This window comes from Syzygium oleosum, unplaced genomic scaffold (genome assembly GCF_021117445.2).
Source record: "Syzygium oleosum isolate NSW1041296 unplaced genomic scaffold, Sole_v2.1 Sole_v2.25, whole genome shotgun sequence".
NCBI classification, from domain to species: domain Eukaryota; kingdom Viridiplantae; phylum Streptophyta; class Magnoliopsida; order Myrtales; family Myrtaceae; genus Syzygium; species Syzygium oleosum.
The window spans coordinates 2,385,702-2,403,488 of record NW_026607509.1 but is presented as its reverse complement, the minus strand read 5'-3'; the positions used below and the strand labels follow the sequence as shown (position 1 = coordinate 2,403,488).

The 17,787-nt window shown below is 40.2% G+C and overlaps 3 protein-coding genes across 3 annotated transcripts; all 3 read right to left on the bottom strand.

Annotated features, from left to right (window-relative positions):
• Nucleotides 1-357: 357 nt before the first annotated feature.
• On the bottom strand, nucleotides 358-1,011 carry LOC130134953 (probable carboxylesterase 15). The gene has a single exon (XM_056303009.1). The coding sequence runs from the start codon at nucleotides 1,009-1,011 to the stop codon at nucleotides 358-360; it is 654 nt and encodes a 217-aa protein (XP_056158984.1).
• A 1,652-nt stretch (nucleotides 1,012-2,663) lies between these two features.
• On the bottom strand, nucleotides 2,664-4,485 carry LOC115671417 (probable carboxylesterase 15). The gene is made up of 2 exons (XM_056302746.1): nucleotides 3,381-4,485; nucleotides 2,664-3,196 (listed from the first exon to the last, which is right to left on the bottom strand). Coding segments are annotated over exons 1-2 (690 nt in total). The 5' UTR covers nucleotides 4,070-4,485; the 3' UTR covers nucleotides 2,664-3,195.
• A 1,390-nt stretch (nucleotides 4,486-5,875) lies between these two features.
• Nucleotides 5,876-17,653, bottom strand: LOC115671415 (D-lactate dehydrogenase [cytochrome], mitochondrial). Its single transcript, XM_030592971.2, has 18 exons — nucleotides 17,119-17,653; nucleotides 16,010-16,112; nucleotides 15,806-15,906; nucleotides 14,531-14,579; nucleotides 14,219-14,311; nucleotides 12,987-13,101; nucleotides 12,680-12,740; nucleotides 11,488-11,524; nucleotides 11,358-11,419; nucleotides 9,998-10,094; nucleotides 8,992-9,066; nucleotides 8,768-8,876; nucleotides 8,007-8,116; nucleotides 7,481-7,543; nucleotides 6,790-6,869; nucleotides 6,541-6,671; nucleotides 6,225-6,268; nucleotides 5,876-6,118 (listed from the first exon to the last, which is right to left on the bottom strand). Exons 1-18 carry the CDS (start codon nucleotides 17,406-17,408, stop codon nucleotides 5,999-6,001), a joined length of 1,740 nt encoding a protein of 579 aa, XP_030448831.1. The 5' UTR covers nucleotides 17,409-17,653; the 3' UTR covers nucleotides 5,876-5,998.
• Between the last annotated feature and the right edge of the window lie 134 nt (nucleotides 17,654-17,787).

Sequence of the window (17,787 nt, the reverse complement as noted above, 5' to 3'; positions counted from 1 at the left end):
CAATCACTCCAGCTATAGGCTTCATCTAGTGATAAGACGGCCGCATCTTCTACGTAAAATTCCTAAATAATCCATCTCAAAAGTAATTTCGTTTACCTTACTATATAACAGGGTACGAAATTTGACGACTTAATTTAGCTATGATATTAAATTTATTACGTACTATAATCTAATTTTCGTTTTTCTCCCATGTATAAGTCGGTCCATTAGTCTAGCCATATTCTAAACCCGCAATATGGTGGTTGTTTAAGGCATCTCCTTGATTATATTGGCTCAACCATGGTTAATCCGTACTTAAATAATAAGATCCAAGAAGAGAAGTGCGTAATAAACAAGTTAGCAAAAATCGGGACAAAATTATACGAATCCAGTAACTCCAAAGTCAACCACGTACGGCTCGGTCGAATCCTTCTCCGATCCGGTCCGCGCGACCCCGCCGAAGAAGGGCGAAATCAGAATGTAACCCTGGACCCTGACCGGATCCAAGTTCAACGAACCGGACCCGAGCCGAACCGCCAGGTGGTGCGCGAGGGTCCCGTTGGAAGAGCGCCCAACCACAAACACTCTCTCCAAGTCAACTTCAACACCACCTCCTTCTCCTTCACTCAACCACTCATGCCCTCCCCGACCTCCGATCCACCTCATTGCGCGGACGACGTTGTCAAAGACGACCGGTAACCCGTGCTCCGGCGACAGCTCGAAGTCTGGAGCGACAACCACCGCGCCAGTGCCGGAGGTGAGGCGGAGGCAGCTGTTGTGGCAGTTTGGCCACACTCGAGAGCCATTGCGAAAGCCACCTCCATGAACATAGACGATGATCGGGAGCTTATCAACGTTGGAAGTGGTGGCGGGGGTCGATTTAGGTTTGTACATGCGGAGCTGGAGGTCACGAGGCTCATCGTATGTAAAGTCTTCAAAATAGACGGAGTCCTCGTTCATCACAGGGATTGCCGAGAAGTCCAGTTCGTCGAGATAAAGACGATAAGACGAGCCATCGCCATGGATCCGCATTGGTTCAAGATCTTTTACTATGTCGCCGTGTGACGAACCCACCATCTCTCTCTCTCTCTCTCTCTGAATGTAGTTGGCAAATTGGCAATGGAGGGTTGAATGAGCAAGGAGTGACATATATGCAGAAGAGGAGGGAATGAAGGCGGAGAAAGTGTTAGAATATGAAGAGTGATGACAGAGATTAGGAAGAGTTGAAGCTTTTTCTAAAGCGAAACTTAGTGGAATTCATGGCAATTGGGTTAGATTAGGGGTGAAGATTAGCATCTTCTTTCTTTTAATATGTGCATATGTTGCAGCACACTGACGTTGGACACTTGTGCTGCACATATGTTATTAGGTCAGCGACTCTTGGTCGAAGCTGACCCCCCTCTCTCTCTCTCGGTTGATTTGAGGCTGAAATCACCCTTCTTGAGGTGAGCGACCTCAAGTGACGCATTTCATGAGAAGGACAACGCTAGATGTACTAATAAATCTTTGTAAAACTTCATGAATAGGGTAATAAGTCATAATTGGGTACTAAAACGAGTGGATCCCGCGAATTGAATGATTGACTTTTTTATACATCTAACGAGTGACAACTGCCACGTTGTTTATAAGTAAATTTCTTAGTATAGATAGTATCGTTCAATATGAGAAAGATAATGCATTGAAAATTACAAAATTTCCTTACTTGGATGATTAGCAAGTGTCCGTTGGGCATTCATTGATAAAATACTACTAAAAATGGTATAAATGTGTTTTCTTGAATTAGGAGTATCCACGTTCCTTCATTTTATTGGGACGAAAACATGGTTATGAGGTTCGTTTGTCTTGCAAACCATTTATCATTAGACAATAATTTCTTCCTCGTTTCAATCGTTTAAGAAAATAAGTCAATAGGAAAAACATTTTATATACAAATACTTATGATTAAATTCAAGAAAATGACGTCCACTCTTCAAAAACAGCAATAATTTTTCAAAATATGACTAGATCCCAATGCTTAGGCTCGGGTTCCCCGACACTCGGGCCCAAGACCTCCCAATGCTTGGCCTAGGTCCCTTAAGGCCAAGCTTCTAGACCTTAGTGCCTGCCTGTGCCCAAATACCTAGCGCTCGAGACCCTGATAACCTAGCCCAGGTCTCCCGAGGACGCGTCTGGGTCCCCTTCGAGCCTAGGTCCCCAAAGGCCAGGCTTGGTAGGCGAGGACACGCCCTGGTCCCCAAGACCTGAAGTTGTACTCAAGACTTTCTCAACCGTGTCTTCCACAATTTTCTTGTAACATACATCGTTTAATGACTTCCGCATCATTTCTAAAATACAGTCAAATTTCAACAAAAAATAAATATCATCTTAAATTATTTCGCAGCAAAACTCATGTTTCACGAAACAAATGGAGCCTCGGACTAAAATTAACTTGTATATAACAAACAAACTCCAATCAATACACACTTCCCATCTTCTCTCACCGAAGATCAATTATTCTTCTTCTTTCCACATGGTACTAAAATGTTTCAAAACCTCAAATAATTTCTGCCCTTCCGTGGTTTATCCACCATTTTTGCCAACTTTCAAGTCATCAGCCTATATATAATGGGGGTTCTCTCTTTCCGGCTTCCGTCAGCCTAGTGATGGTCGCCGCTTACTTGTCATATTAGAGAAGATGGTCATACAGAAGAAGGCGAGTCTTGCGCCCGATTTAATTTCATCTACTTAATCCCTTAATCAATAACTAAACGAGGGAAGTTGGAAATGAACACCCAATCATGCGAACTTTACTCAAAACCATCGGCCGAACAACGTACAAATCTTGCGCCAAATTACGCGCAGGTTTCGAATATGAAATGCTTGATGGCTCGGGCTACCTCGCCGCCCGTTTCCGAGTACGAATCGTTCAAGAAGAAGTCGTGATATTGACCCTCGAACACCCTGTATTCCACCGCTTTCCCCATCTCCGCGAGCCTCTTCACGTAGTCCTCGATCCTGTCCTTCATTATCTCGTTCCCGCCCGCGATGACCAAGATGCGCCGGAGAGCCGAGGCCTCCAGGTCCGGGCTCGAAGGGTTGAACGGATTGGCCCACGGGTCGTCCCTCGTCGCGCCGTCCGGCAATGCCAGCTTCCAAAACCTGCGAAGCTGGGCTCCCTAAGCGCTCGGCGAAAAATCTTGCTCGGCAATTTAGCTGTGATATGAGCGAATTGTACATTCTGCCATTGTATTTAGCACGGGCCATAAGTCTAGCCATATTCTAAACCCATGATGTGCTGGTTGTTAAAAGCTATCACCTTGATTATATTGGCTCAATCAATGATTAGTTCGCACTTAGATAATAAGATCAAAGAAGAGAAATGCGTGATAAAGAAGTTAGTAAAAGTTGTGACAGAAGTATACCAATCCAGTAACTCCAAATTCAACCATGGCTCGGTCGAATCTTTCTCCGATCCGGTTCGGGTGACCCCGCCGAAGAAGGGCGAGATCATAACGTAACCTTTGACATCGATGGGATCCAAATTCAGCGACCCTGACCCGAGCCGAACCGCCAGGTGGTGCGCGACGGTCCCGCCGGAAGAATCCCCAACCACAAACACCCTCTCCAAGTCAATTTCAACCCTACCTCCTTCTCCTTCGCTCAGCCACTCGTCCCCGGCCCGACCTCCAATCCACCGCACCGCACGGATGACGTTGTCGAAGATGGCCGGTACTCGGTGCTCTGGCGACAGCCCGAAGTCTGGAGCTACAACCACCGCGCCGGTGCTGGAGGTGAGGCGGAGGCAGCCGTTGTGGCAGGTCGGCCATTCGCGAGAGCCGACGCAGAAGCCGCCTCCGTGTAGGTAGACAATGATTGGAAGCTTATGAACATCGGACGAGGTACTGGTGGTTGATTTAGGTTTGTATATGCGGAGTAGGAGGTCACGAGGCTCGTCGTATGTGAAGTCTTTCCAACAGACGGAGTCCTCGCACATCACGGGAATTGCCGAGATGTCCAGTTCGTCGAGCTTGAGACGGTAAACCGAGCCGTCGCCATAGATCCGGATCGCCCCGAGATCTTTAACCATGTCGGCACGCGACGAACCCGCCATCTCTGCTCTCTCTCTCTCTCTCTCTCAAATGTAGTTGGCAAATTGGCAATGGAGGGTTGAACAAGTGAGGAGCGATACAGATGTGGGCAGGGAAAGTGTCCGAACATGGAGAGAAACGACAGAAACTAGAGACATTTGAAAGCTTATTCTAAAACGAATCTTAATAGTTTTCATTTGTGGTCGGCTTCAGATTCGATGAATAGTAAAATTTCCTCTCTTTTATATGTCCAAGTTGCACCACGCTGACGATGTACGCTCATGCTGCACATACGATTTTAGCTTTTGCAAGGAAAAGAGTGTCACTGGACATCGTATTATTTTTATTAGTAGTTGGGTTTGGATTTGCCTATCTTTGTTAACCGGTACTCCTAAGATACTTGTTAATCGTACTTGATAAGAAAAATATTTCGATTTTTTATACGCTCGTGAGTAAGGACATATAACACGAAAAGTATGATTTCAGAAGCGCTAAGAAATCCTAGTAAAACTTGATAAAACGATGTGGCGGGTTTCCATCGAGTACCGAAACAATTGAGGCTCAATGAATTGAATAATTGGCTTATTTAAACATTCAATGAGACAGTGTCACGTCCTTTAATAAGTGAATTTTAGTATAGATAGTATCATTTCAATGCGTATTTCATAATTTCTTGTAATAAATGTCAGAACACGACTTCCCTATTATTTGCAAAATACACCCAAATATGAGGAGAATTACCAAAAAAGTTATAAACTTATTGCACTTTTATCAATTCAATCATTAACATTTTAATCGTGCCAATTGAGTCCTAAACCTTTTCACATTTTGCCAATTGAATCTAACAAACTAATTTTTGCCAGAAATTGCTAACGTCAGTGCCGGCTATCCTATATGGCACGATCAGCGCTGACGTGAACAATTTTAATAATTTTTTTTATTTTTATAAAAATTTTGAATATTTTCTTTTCTTTCTTTTTTTTCTTTTCTTCTTCCTCAAACCGGTCACCAGGCCTTGGTGATGGCTTGCAACCGACCAATGGTCAGGGTTGGCGAGGGTCGAACCTCGCCAACCACGGGCGAGGTCAGTGGCCTTCCAAAGTCTATCTCTCTTCTTTGCACACGGTACCAAAGGTCGTCCAATACCTCAATAATTTCTGTCCTCCCAAAGTTCATTGACCTACGCGATAGGAGGCATTGTTTTCCTCTACAAACTCCACCTACACAACGAACTAATGAAGTATATTCATGTGGGCATTATTCTAATTTCAACATATTTCTATTGACTTTCAAGTCGTCATCAACCTATATGAATGGGGTTCTCTGGTTACTGTTTCACACAGCGACTCTAGTAATTTCTTCTCAAAATAAGGAAAGGCAAAGTGCCCAACACATGATGTCTACTTGAACTTTATCTGCTGACAATTATAACCTACAATCAGGCCGTCGTGTTCCTACTATAAAAGGAGAGACGATTCAGCTGGTTGCAATTCTTAAATCATGTCCATCTCTTGATTCCGGGAGAGGCCCCCCACAACTTGCTCGCAGATTAACAAAACTCTCAGTCTAGTCAACTGTGATCTCTCCAATTGCAGAAACAAATATATATCAGCCACCAAATGAAGTTCTTCATAAATAAATAAATAAATAAAAACTTATTTTAATTGAAGAGCTCGTGTAACGTAGCTTTCGAAAGAGATTAGGTCATACTGCATGTGAAAATTGAGAGGAAAGTCGAGCTTGAAAAGGATTTTCAACGACTTCAGCTAGGTGCATTCTGAAAAACACCATTTAGCTTGCAAGGAGAAAATGAAGTTCAAGGAGCATCATTAGAAGGAGGAGAGCAGGATGTATTATCATTTTCGTCAACAAGATGACACGACATCAATTTTCTATGCATACATCGATAACTCATATACTTTAACGATACATAATGTTTATTTGAAAAGGTTTCAAAAGCATACATGGGGAGGAATCAGCTTTCCTGGGTTCATGATGTTGTTTGGATCCACAGCTTGTTTTATTTTCTTCATGGTCCTCAGAGCCTCCATCCCGAGTTCCTCTTCGAGATACTGGAAAAATAAAGGGCAACCATCATCTGAATGAATCACTACACAACCGACATACAACAGTTCCTACTTGAAGACACTTCTTGTCTCAAAAGACAGAGTGATGTACCTTCATCTTCCCTGTGCCAACACCATGCTCACCAGTGCATGTCCCTGCTCAGTCACAAAAGCATGAGCTCAGAAAGATGCTTCACTACACTTTCTTTTTCCAATCTATTCACAATGCAATTTATCATATATTCCACCTACAATGGATAAAGGAGTAGAAAGCAACTAAGTATGCAGCATTTCCCGCCCACAGAACACAATCTATAAAGGAGGAATTTGCCACCCCACATTTCACACCATAAAGGAATAGCGAAAGCAACCTTTCCCAATAAGAAGAAGCTTCCCGTTCTCCAAAACTAGCCTGAGAGATGACATACCTTCCATTGACAAGGCCGTGTGGACCATGAGATGGTTCAATCTCTCTGCTTCCTGCCGCTGATCATCTTCACTAGGGTCAAACAAAACAACAGTGTGGAAGTTTCCATCACCGGCATGAGCAACTACAGTGCTGTCATCATAGATCATAACCACAGAAAAACATACATAATTCAGTCCTATGCAAGTCCCTCATGGATACAAAGAGCAAACTCATTCAATTCAATTAGCATGGACCTTATGGCTCGTACCAGGTAAGTTGTGATGCATCCAGCTCTTGTTTGGACCTTGTTATTAGTTCGGCAAGATATGACAAAGGAACGCAAACATCCTACAATGTTGAAGAGGGTTAGTACAGAAAGTCTTAAAACTGCTTTTGTTGGAGACTCCATTAGTCTGTTACCATAACATTAAATGGATATAGAAGTCATAAACCAAAAGTGTGAATCTAGTCAGTGCAATATGATAAAACATAATCAAGTTGAAGCAATATTTGTATCTAGTCAGTGCAAATAGATAAATTGGCATCTGATCAACTATACTATAGATTCTGCTAACAGATCATGTTATCTAAGCGTTTAACTGAACTGAGTCAAAAACTTGATGAAGAATCCATTTATTTCAGCAATGATGTTCTGTTGTCATGCTCAAGCCAAAACAAATTTAAAAATCAAATACAAACACAAAACTCATTAAAATCCACCAAGAAATTCCTTAATGAGGAATACATAGCAAGCAAAAGCCAAGGTTGTTTCCTTTCTAACGTATTCTGAGACCTTCTCTTGGTCTTTTTCATTCTTTCAAGCCAGAACATAATCTCTACTTTAGGGGGGTTGTTGCACATGAACACAGAGTGAAAATAATAATAATAATAATAATAATAATAACTACAACATGAACAATAATAGTCAAGATGTATCAACAAATGGAGATTCTACGAACCGTAATCATAGCCTCGAAAGTGGGTTCCATAGCAAAGCAAGCCCATAGAGCTTCCTTTCTTATCTGCATATGTGCACAAAGATACAACCAAGTCTTATCTAGACAAAACCGATGTCAAGAAAATTTGATACACAAGTCAGACAGCAAACAGTAGCTTTCTGTTATCAGTGATCAAGCAATCATACAAAGTAGAACAAAATTACTCCACCTGATCACAGAGGTCGGGTATATTTACAAGCACCTTTAAATGGGCCTTATACAAGATTTGCTAGATCGAAGTAAAGGATTATATAAGCTAACTTAGGAACCAACGACATCAGAATAGAATGATTTAGTAAACATACTAGCTAACCATCCATAGATGAGGCATTCTTAATAAAAGATAAAAGGTGCAAAAAGGCACTGACCATTAGTACCAGAAAAAAAACATTATAAGCAGAGAACTACCACTGTATGCCCCTATGGCTAGTCCAACTCAGAAAGAAGAAAGGAATGCTTTTATATGGTTCTAAACTAACAATCATACCTTCCAAAGTTCCTTCTTGGCTTCAAGATCCTTTGCAAAAACAAAGTCCGAGCCGTTGTGCTCAGAAACAATCTTCTGGACAATATTTGTTTGCTCGAGTGAATAAGCCTCTATACTACAGCAAAAATGAGATAAGATTTGTGGCACCAGGAAAAGGGTATATGAAGGTGAAGAAGTGCCTACTCGTTTGAAGATTTTTAGATTTGGTAGTCATCGAAAAATAAAATGCAAAAGTTAACAGCACAATGAAGAAAGAGTAGAATATAAATCGTATTAAACATTCAAGTCACCAACCAGGAAAGATCACCCTCTGGCTGTTACCACCAAGAAATGATCTTGTACTGAACTTAGCGACTTCTATAATACTACACGCCATTGTTATTGGCTTTTAAATGCTAGCTACTATGTAATGGCTTCTTTTATCTCTGTGGTGAGATAAGCTATAACTTCTTCTGAGAACACAACCAGATTCCCTAAGCATCTGAAAATAGTAAATACAAGTAACTAGCGAAACTAAAGAAGAATGCTATGCAGCACCAAAGATACATGCTCCTGGGCATGCACGTGGACAGGACATTACTGCATCAACAAGCAGGATTCACTTGGTCACCCCCCTCCCCCACCCCGGTGTTATTCTTTGACATTAATACCATAACCAGGTCTGAGACGTCGAGCCTTGGGTAACAGAAAGTAAGAAGTTGAGCCTGATGCTAATAGCAAATAAGTTGAAACGAAATAATATTTAAAAAGCATCTTTTCACCTGTGCCAATAAATTCAAACATCAATGTGGGGAGTTCAGGCAAATTCTTCCCATTAGCAAGATTAACAGCCTTGATTTGGACCTCATCCAATAACTCAACCCTTGATACCTAGCCAGTAAGAACAGAGGTTGAGCAGACAATTGGTGGACAATAAATTTTTCTAGTGTAGATGAAAAGATAAAGGAAGTGCAGCTAGAAAAGTGGCTCAATCAGCTGCTAATACCTGTATGCCCGAGTGCATAGTGGCAATAGCAACGTCTGCTGCATCTTTCACAGAGGGGAAGTTACACATTGCAACCTGCAGCATTATCAGGATCCACCGACAGAAAAGATCTCCATGAGTTTGAAAGATTATAATAAATTCAATTGACCAGCTCAATTTTCTAAATATGGATATACAAATGATATGAACTCTTCCTTACCAAAAAAAATGATATGAACTCTTAATCAATTTCCAGAAATGCAATAAGCAGAGCACCTGAACTTCCATTTCACACATTTATCGCTATAAAGCCTATTGCAAGAGAGCAACCCATGATCATTTCTTTTAAAAATCAAAGTTTCCTTGCATGTTCTTATCCACTCAAACAAAAGATAGTAACAGAGCGACGAATTGCAAGAGAGAATTCAAGTGTCTCAACATAAACACTCCTTTGGGTCATTTCTTTATCAATTATGGGAACACACTTATCTACTACTCCAACATCCTGAACTAACTCACTGGAAGTATGGTCCACTTTGGTCCATCCAATACTAAGCCATGCAGTTTTTCCTTCTATGTAAATGTAAGCAATTTCCCATAAGATCATCCGCCCCGATAATGCTCTCACCCGAGCTTGCTTGACATAGGAGTTTCAATGATAAAGTATGTTCTTACACCAAAAGGCACCTCTTGTGAAAATATATAACTCATGAACACTATATCCCTGTTGAGTATGTAATTGGTTCTTTCCCGCTCTTCATCATCCCTAAAATCTGACATGAGCAGCACCTTGTTCGAACCCTTTTGTCCTCACCAATCACTCCTCGCCCTCATCAGACCGGTCATTACCACTACTCTAGTAGACTAGAATATACGATGAGATGAAATAATAATAAAAGAAGGGCAAAGGCAGAGAGTAAAATGCTTCTCCGCATTGAATTTGAGATATTTTAACTGGGTTGGACAGATAATAAATATGTGTACTATTGACACACAGAGATGAAATTGAAAGAGAGTTTCAAAGTACCACTGAATGCTGTGGAAGTTTCTGAAGTCGTAGGGTGACTTCTGTTATGACACCCAAAGTTCCTTCACTCCCAATAACCAGGCGGGTCAAATCATACCTATTATTTGAATAATCTCCAAAATCAGCAGCACATTGCAAAAATCATATATAGCTGAAAGCTAACTAAAACCAACATTCTAGAGGGGGAAGGTTTTTCAAAGTTTTTAGCATTTGATTCATATAAGTTCATTCCCGCAAACCCTGAGGAATTAATTTTTCTGGAGCATGTAATATTTATCAACTACTAAACCTCTCTCTAATGTCTCTAAAATATTGTCATGTAATTGTGCTCTCACATTCCACAAGCTAGTGGTCAAAATCTATCGAAATTTCTAGATGCTGAGTAAACAAGAATACAGAGAAAACCAGAAGAGAACCACCTGGACTGTAAATTCTGCCTAAACTGGAGTAATAAATCCATTGGAATGGCATTATGATGGACTATATGTTCATAAAGAAAGCAAGACCAAAGCTACAACCTTAGTGCCTAAATATCAAGAGTGCCTTTTACTTAAATCAATGGCTTGTCTACCCTATAATTTACAAATATTTCATCAATCATTTAAAGAAATCCTAAAATCTTGCTATGGCTATAAATTCAGAAACTCTGGCATCGAAAAATTTAACTTAGATTTCTTTATTGCAAGTTATGCCAAGCACGAGTAAGAGAAGATATATAGCACGAGTCCCAATACAAGACAACCAAACATGATAAAACTTTCAGATAAGTTGTACTATATGCATACACACCACCTCTAACAGTAGGCATATCTAAAACACAGCAAATACAGCATTCAAAACTTTCATGACATTGGAACTCTATATGTAACATCCCAAAATCCACGAACCTTCATTTTCTTCTTCTCTGCCTTCATATAAGCTTCACACGTCTCTCCTATTGGGATCTATACGGATGAGAATTTGTACCGAAGCTCCATTTACATTTTCTTGTTTTTTGGTCAGCAGTGGAGTACAGCACATTAAATGAAAGCTTGTACTCTTGCCATATCTCCTCTCACCGGCACATAATGCCTTTTGTTAACCAGGTTTTAGTCAGCCTAACCCAACCGCTCTTCCACCACAAACACCTTAGCTTTCTTTGTTTTTATTAGCTCATTTCATTCTCTAATAAAATCAGTTCCTCCATAAAAGCATATTCTATATTGAACGCAGCCTAACAAACTAGGGCATATTACACTATTTTGACATCCTCATTTCAATTAAATTCAGACACGCGATATACCTGATAAATGAGAAAATAACATAAGGTACAAAAACTCGCTAGAGGAAAAAGAAGCTGAGAGAGAATAATGGAACCAACCCTGCAGCACTTTTTCGAGCCCTAGAAGCAGTCTTTACAACATCTCCGTTGGCCAGAACTACCTAGAATACAAGCAGTTAGAGAAATCCTGCAGCATGTAAATGAAACAACAAGGAAGAACTCCACAAACCTTAAGGCTGATAACATTGTCACGCATAGTTCCATACCTACATGCTAAAAACTTAAGTGATTAAAACCAACAAAATCAGACTATCTTTTTAGGAAATAGTGTAGAAATTTACCATAGAAAAGAGAAAAGGAAGAACAAAATAGCAGTTGAAGCTTAATAATATGCACACCTTCATATGGTGGAGGGTTAGAATTCATGTTTCATATAGACAAAGGAAATCCAAACTCTGGCTGCCAGTATTGGCACCAATGGTAAACTAAGGAACCACAAACCATAAGTACGCTACTGAATTATGGCTACTTATTTGACAGGAACTTGCATGTAAATATGTTTGTAAATGTGCTTGGACATCACTTGCCAAGAAAAGAAACACACTTGAGAGATTTTTTTTTTACCATGTGGCAAGTTTCTGACTAGCAATTACATCACATCATATTTAGCTGGGTCAATTGCTTCATATCATTCTGACAAAAAAAAATTGCTTCATATTATATTTAGCTGACGTAAAACGAATAAGCTTCTTTTGAAACAGATTATCTGCATAATTTAGTATTCACACATTCTACAGAAATTGACTTGCTGGAAAATATACCACCATGCATCATCATTAAAACACCTGCTCTTTGTGGAATTTACCACAGATACCTTCTTGAAAGACTATTTGGGATGAATTTTGCTTTTTACTTTGGCCTTTTCTTTGCTTGCTGTGGTTGAAATTGGAGTTTTAGTAAATGATGAATACCTAAATCCTTTCAAAACATGTATATCGAAATGTAGAGTTTTTCACAATTTTTTCTCTTTTCAAAAAATTCTTTTTAACATCTTCACAATTTAGGAGGGAAAGCAATAAATACTTCCTTCAAGCCCAAACAAATGGATGTAGTAGTTAATTTCTGTGGCGATTGAAGTTTTCAGGGCATTCTAGAATTTATCATAAAAAAAGGAACTCCCCAAACCTTTCTGCCTGTCATCACTTAAACAGGAAAAACAAGTTTCACGTATTGGAATACTCCCCATCCTCTAAAAGAAGCCGGTTGGAAACAAGCACGGAAACCTAATCAACAAGTGAAGCACTCCATACCAATTAGCAGCTTGTTGATATTTGACATAAGAAAAAGGACGACTATGGTAAAATTATAGCAAGACCATTGCAATCATCTAATAACATGAGGAAGAAAGCAAAGGAACTAACCTCACAGCCAGAGAACCCGAGCAACGAGTAGCACACATACCCCCGATAGTTGCGCCAGGACCTGTTTGCCAATGTATTTTGAGAAACTTTGAGATATTCCACACTAAACCGTGCTACGGAAAGCACAAACATCAACAAGACAAAATCTCTTTTACAAGCAAATTCCTTAAGACATTTCTTAAATGTACACTAATGTCTTGAAAATAACTATTTAGGAGAATAAATCAGTCAAATAAGGAGGCCCCATAAGTTCCAGCATTAATAATAGTACAAAGAACTGACACGAGGTGTTGATAAGTAAAGTGACCTGGATCCAGAGGAAAGAATAAGCCATAAGGTTCTAAATACTCATTAAGCTCCATCCAACCAATGCCAGGCTCAACAACAACATCCATGTCCTCAACATGCAATACTTTGACCCTCTTCCAAAAAAAAAAAAAATAGAGCAATTTAAGCACCAAAAATTAGGAATAAGAAATTCAAAGCAAGACAGGTACTGTTATGATGCCTCTTTAAAGCAGTCTTTACGAACATGGCGTAATATAAGTCACTGAAACTCTCTAGCCAACAGTATTCCATAAATGTAAGACAAACTCTAATCATGATCGGGTTATGCACAAAAAAATAACACCAAACGAGATGTTAAAACGAATGTGATCGGCTTATGCTAGTAATTAAATTCCACGCAGCATAAAATCTAAGATGAATGGGAAATTGGTAAGAACAAGCATGAGTATTTCTAGTGAGGCATTTGATAAAAAGCATCTAAACTGACACCATGAATTAGGTCCTTGAAGGATGGCCTAGGAGAACTGTGCATGTCCTTGAAAGGAGGAACCAAATTGATGAAGAGTGATGGAGCTCATACTTGACAAGAAAGAGAGGGACAATCAAACACAGAACTGATTGAAGGAGATGATGATCTAAATGCCCATTAATTCAGCATATTCCCAAACACAGAGGTGGCAGAACCTAAAGCTACTTCAGCAGCACTAGCGATGGACGATATTCAGAAAATTCACATCCACACGTTGAAGCTCACAAACACAAACATGAACTTATAGATTTTCCTTAATGACTATCAGATGACATTAACTTTCAAACCACATCAGTAAAAGAAAGCAAATTTACAAGGGAGTAAAGGTTGTCATGAAATCTAATTTAAAGCCAGGTGCATGATCAAACTCAAGAGAATGTATATCACATTTTCTAATTCATTTTGAAGGACAAAAAGAATTTCATGAAAGGTACTAAGGGGGTGACATCCCCATACAAACAGGTTGATAAGAAGAACCCAGCAAAATGACCTCTTATACATGATCGCAGTATTCATACTTTAGGAAATGCTGACGAGCTACCATGTCAAAAACGAAATCAACCACCAAATTATTAAGAAATAAATTGCCATGCAAAATGAATTTGAAGGACATTAAGAGTTCCCATTGACTTGGTTTTCAATAGTAGAATTAGTTATGTGTATTTTTAGAATAATAGGCAGGTATTTACATAAAATATAAAGTACAAGGTAACTGAACATACTTTCATCAATGTCATATCAATGCAAACACCACCATTGGGGGATAATGTGTGACCTTCAATTGACGTAGCTCCACCATATGGCACGATCGGAACCTGTTTGGGGAATATTTTGAACAGAAAAAGTTATTACTTAAAGCAGTCCAAGATTTAGATGCAAATGCAGGTACTTTCAGCGAGAAAATTAGGCCAGCAAAGGGAGAGTTGTCCAAATTTTTTTTAAGTTAAAAGAGAGCACCGGCCAATTACAAACATAACAAGCATGTGATAATAACAGAAGCATTATAACCAAATGAGTTTACTCAAGAATTTAACCTTGTGTTCGTTGCAAGATTTGACGATCTTGGAGACTTCCTCCTCACACCTGAAAGTCCATAATACACATTAGGCAAGCAGGAGTGCATCAAAATTGCAAAAGCACGGGAAGCCAAGTTCTGGATTTCCCATCAAGTTCTTTTTCTGAAGGGAAAGATAGAGCTAATAGTTTAGTACAGTAGAAACTTGCATTTAGGCATGCGCCACTGAGAATTTCAATTTATACAACCCGATAAAATCAAAAGGCCCATCTTGGGACCAACATATTTTTGTTTCATTTCAGTCTTTCAGACTACTCATGATATCTGAAATTACTATTAGGAGAACTTCTGCTCTAAGCTTTTCGCTGGTACTGTAGATTAGAATGCTAGACACATTTCACATATTGTTCTCATCTGATGCATTTGACGAGCATTCCCATCTGCTTCTAATTTGATTGCTCACATTGCTAGTACCCAACCTCATCAACTCAAGACCCAAACAGATTAGAATCAGTTTATGGTCAATCAAATGAGATGGAAAAAAGATATCGACAGAATACGATAGAAAAGGAAATTCAACAGTACAAACTAATTAAAATATTCATTGAGAATGAGAACGAGTAAATTTGAGGATATAGGTTCTTCTAAGCATTCAAATGAAACAAGTAATGAAAAACAGAATTGGTACTGAGTAGGAATATACATTAATTTGCAGCAACTTCTTTGAAAATTTAATAAAGAGGAAACCTAACGTTGCTAACTTGCTAGATAAGTCAACAAGAAAATTAATATATGAACAAAGTTTATTTCCCCTGTAGAGGTAACTAATAATGTTCGAATGTTTTTTCTTAGTGATTATGTTATTAATCTATAATTCCTGAAAAACGTCTTCAAACCATGACCAAAGTTGGTTTCCCCCTGTAGTAGTAGATTTTATTTGTTAGTGATCATGTTGTCAAGCTATAATTCCTGAAGAACATCTCAACAACCACAAGCATCCAGCTAAAATCATTCCCCCCTATTCCCCAGTATCCATACGGGCGCTACACTAACTAATTGTATCACCATTTTAACTAAAAATCGATTGCCATCCCTCTTTACCTACTTCACCTGCACGCCTCGATCACTCTGATCAGATAGTAAGCAATTGATGTGATCCAGTGAAATTGAGCTAGGGTCTTGAATTTTCTACTTAAAGCACTATTTGGATACAAAAGGTAACCTCTGGAAAGGCAGGTAAGCCAAGCCTTTCATTGGTGCATATGATGTACTGAACAAAGATAACCAATCTTACCTGGGAAAAACAACAACATCAGGAATATTCACTGCTTTGTGAAAACTGTTTTGAGGCTTTCCATGAAAAAACCTCTCTTCATAATCCATTGTCACGTTTTCCTGCACAAGTAATACCACAATAAACCAACACGATAAGCAAGAATGTCCTCATCCTACGGGTAACAAACAATTTCAACAAATTGTCAAACGTGAGACAAAGTACCCCACAGATGGCCACAAGTTCGTCAATGAGCTCTTGTGGAACCTCCTTATGAGAGCCTTTCACCAGATATGCCGTGCTGCCTTTGCCCCCGACCTTGACACCTCTGACATCAAAAGAATAGTTGCCACCAAATCAAGATCCTCACAGGCTCATTAAAAGTCGGAATGGGAAGAAAATTCCATGAGCACTAGAAAACAAAAGATCCAGAATTGAAAATTTATCATCCCACTGTTCTTTGTTAAATTGCTGAAAAACTTGGGGAAAAACAGAATAAGTTTGACTCCGGAAAACTTTCAGCACAAACACATAGAAAACAAATATATGTACACATTAGGCCACAAAAAAAAAGAGAATATACGTCCACAATATGAAATGGCAGAGACTTAAGGTAACTATAGGTAGTTCAATTACTTTCTTCAAATTTAAAAGCGTCCACTTTCCTTTTATCCACCTTCTTATCAAGGGAACAGAAGCTGAGTCTCAGACTGTAGCCAAAGCATTCAATAAATCAAAGTCCCAAATAATCGACAGCTAAGAACAAACAACCCGGACTCGAGCAGGTATTGAAAGTTTCTGGAGAATCATGGGAATTTGCCATAAATTAATTCCTGCGATGGGATTTTCAACAACCTAAACAATCAATTGTTTTGTAATGTCAGTGATGATATTAATCATTCATAGTCCACTCCCAGAATGAGCCCAGCAACACCAAAGAGGGCACAGTCATAAACAGCAAAAAGCATCACGAAAAAAAGATGATTCTAGCAGGGAATGTAACATGACCCACATGATACTCAAAAAAAAACCACAATAGTCAATCACTCCACAAAGTCTACACGGAGCAAAAGCTTTTTGCTTCATGTCATCAACAACGAATATCCTTGTTTGTTTTCATAAAGATATAAGATACAGGAAGATTCTTCTGCCACTAAGTCAAAAAGATTTTAATTTTCCTAATGCCATTTTCACTTCTGTTCTTCCATCTTTATCTGGAGCACCATCGTCAGCTGCCTATTTACAAAGCTCGCACTCGATTTCAGCATTTAATCCCAATACTCGACCAACACAGGACGAACGTCGAAACCCAAATCTACGAGATAGCTCCATACCCAGCATCGAGAACGGGAGCCTCGCAGAGCGACGGCTCCGGAGAGGACCGAAGAGCGAGTGATCCGGCCGACGCCGCGACCGCGAGCGGGACCAAGGCGCTCGACCACAGCCAGAACCGACGGTCGTCGCTTCCGCTTCCGCCGGGCCCGGCAGCGGTCGCCGCGAGCGCCCTCCGGGCCGTACACGGATGACGGCCCCGGGAAAGCGCGGGGCCGCGGAAACCGTCGAGGACGGCCCTGGAAGACGAAGAGGCGCGCATCAAGCGGCTGAACCAGGAATTGAAGGCCATGACGACGACGAAGAAGACAACGGCGGCGGCGGCGGCGGCGAAGAATCGCGAGATTTGGGAGGAGAAATGGGAGCTCAAAGGGGGGTCAAGTCACACTGGAAGTAGCAAGTTCATGGAAGAAAGGAAGGAAGGCGCTTTGGAGGACTGGAGCGAGCGAACTGGACCCAAAAAAAATCGAATCTTTACGTGGAGAATTTTGCTTCGTCGACTGTTCAGTGTTTTCTTCTCTCTCCCAGGTCGTTGAACCAGATACGATGGATCGGACACGAACGTCAGCCGAACCGATAATGATGTCTTCGCCATGGATTCACTCACGCATGATGCGGTTTCTTGTCAGTTGTCACCATCACATTCATCGGATCAGATAAATCCAAAAGGC

Coding starts and splice junctions, on each gene's coding strand:
- LOC115671417 (XM_056302746.1), bottom strand. CDS start 4,069: ATGGCGGGTTCGTCGCGTGCCGACATGGTTAAAGATCTCGGGGCGATC.
- LOC115671415 (XM_030592971.2), bottom strand. CDS start 17,408: ATGGCCTTCAATTCCTGGTTCAGCCGCTTGATGCGCGCCTCTTCGTCT. Junction 13,102..14,218: donor TTGATATGACATTGATGAAA/GTATGTTCAGTT, acceptor TTTTTTTGGAAG/AGGGTCAAAGTATTGCATGT. Junction 11,525..12,679: donor TCGGGTTCTCTGGCTGTGAG/GTTAGTTCCTTT, acceptor TTTAGCATGTAG/GTATGGAACTATGCGTGACA.
- LOC130134953 (XM_056303009.1), bottom strand. CDS start 1,011: ATGCGGATCCATGGCGATGGCTCGTCTTATCGTCTTTATCTCGACGAA.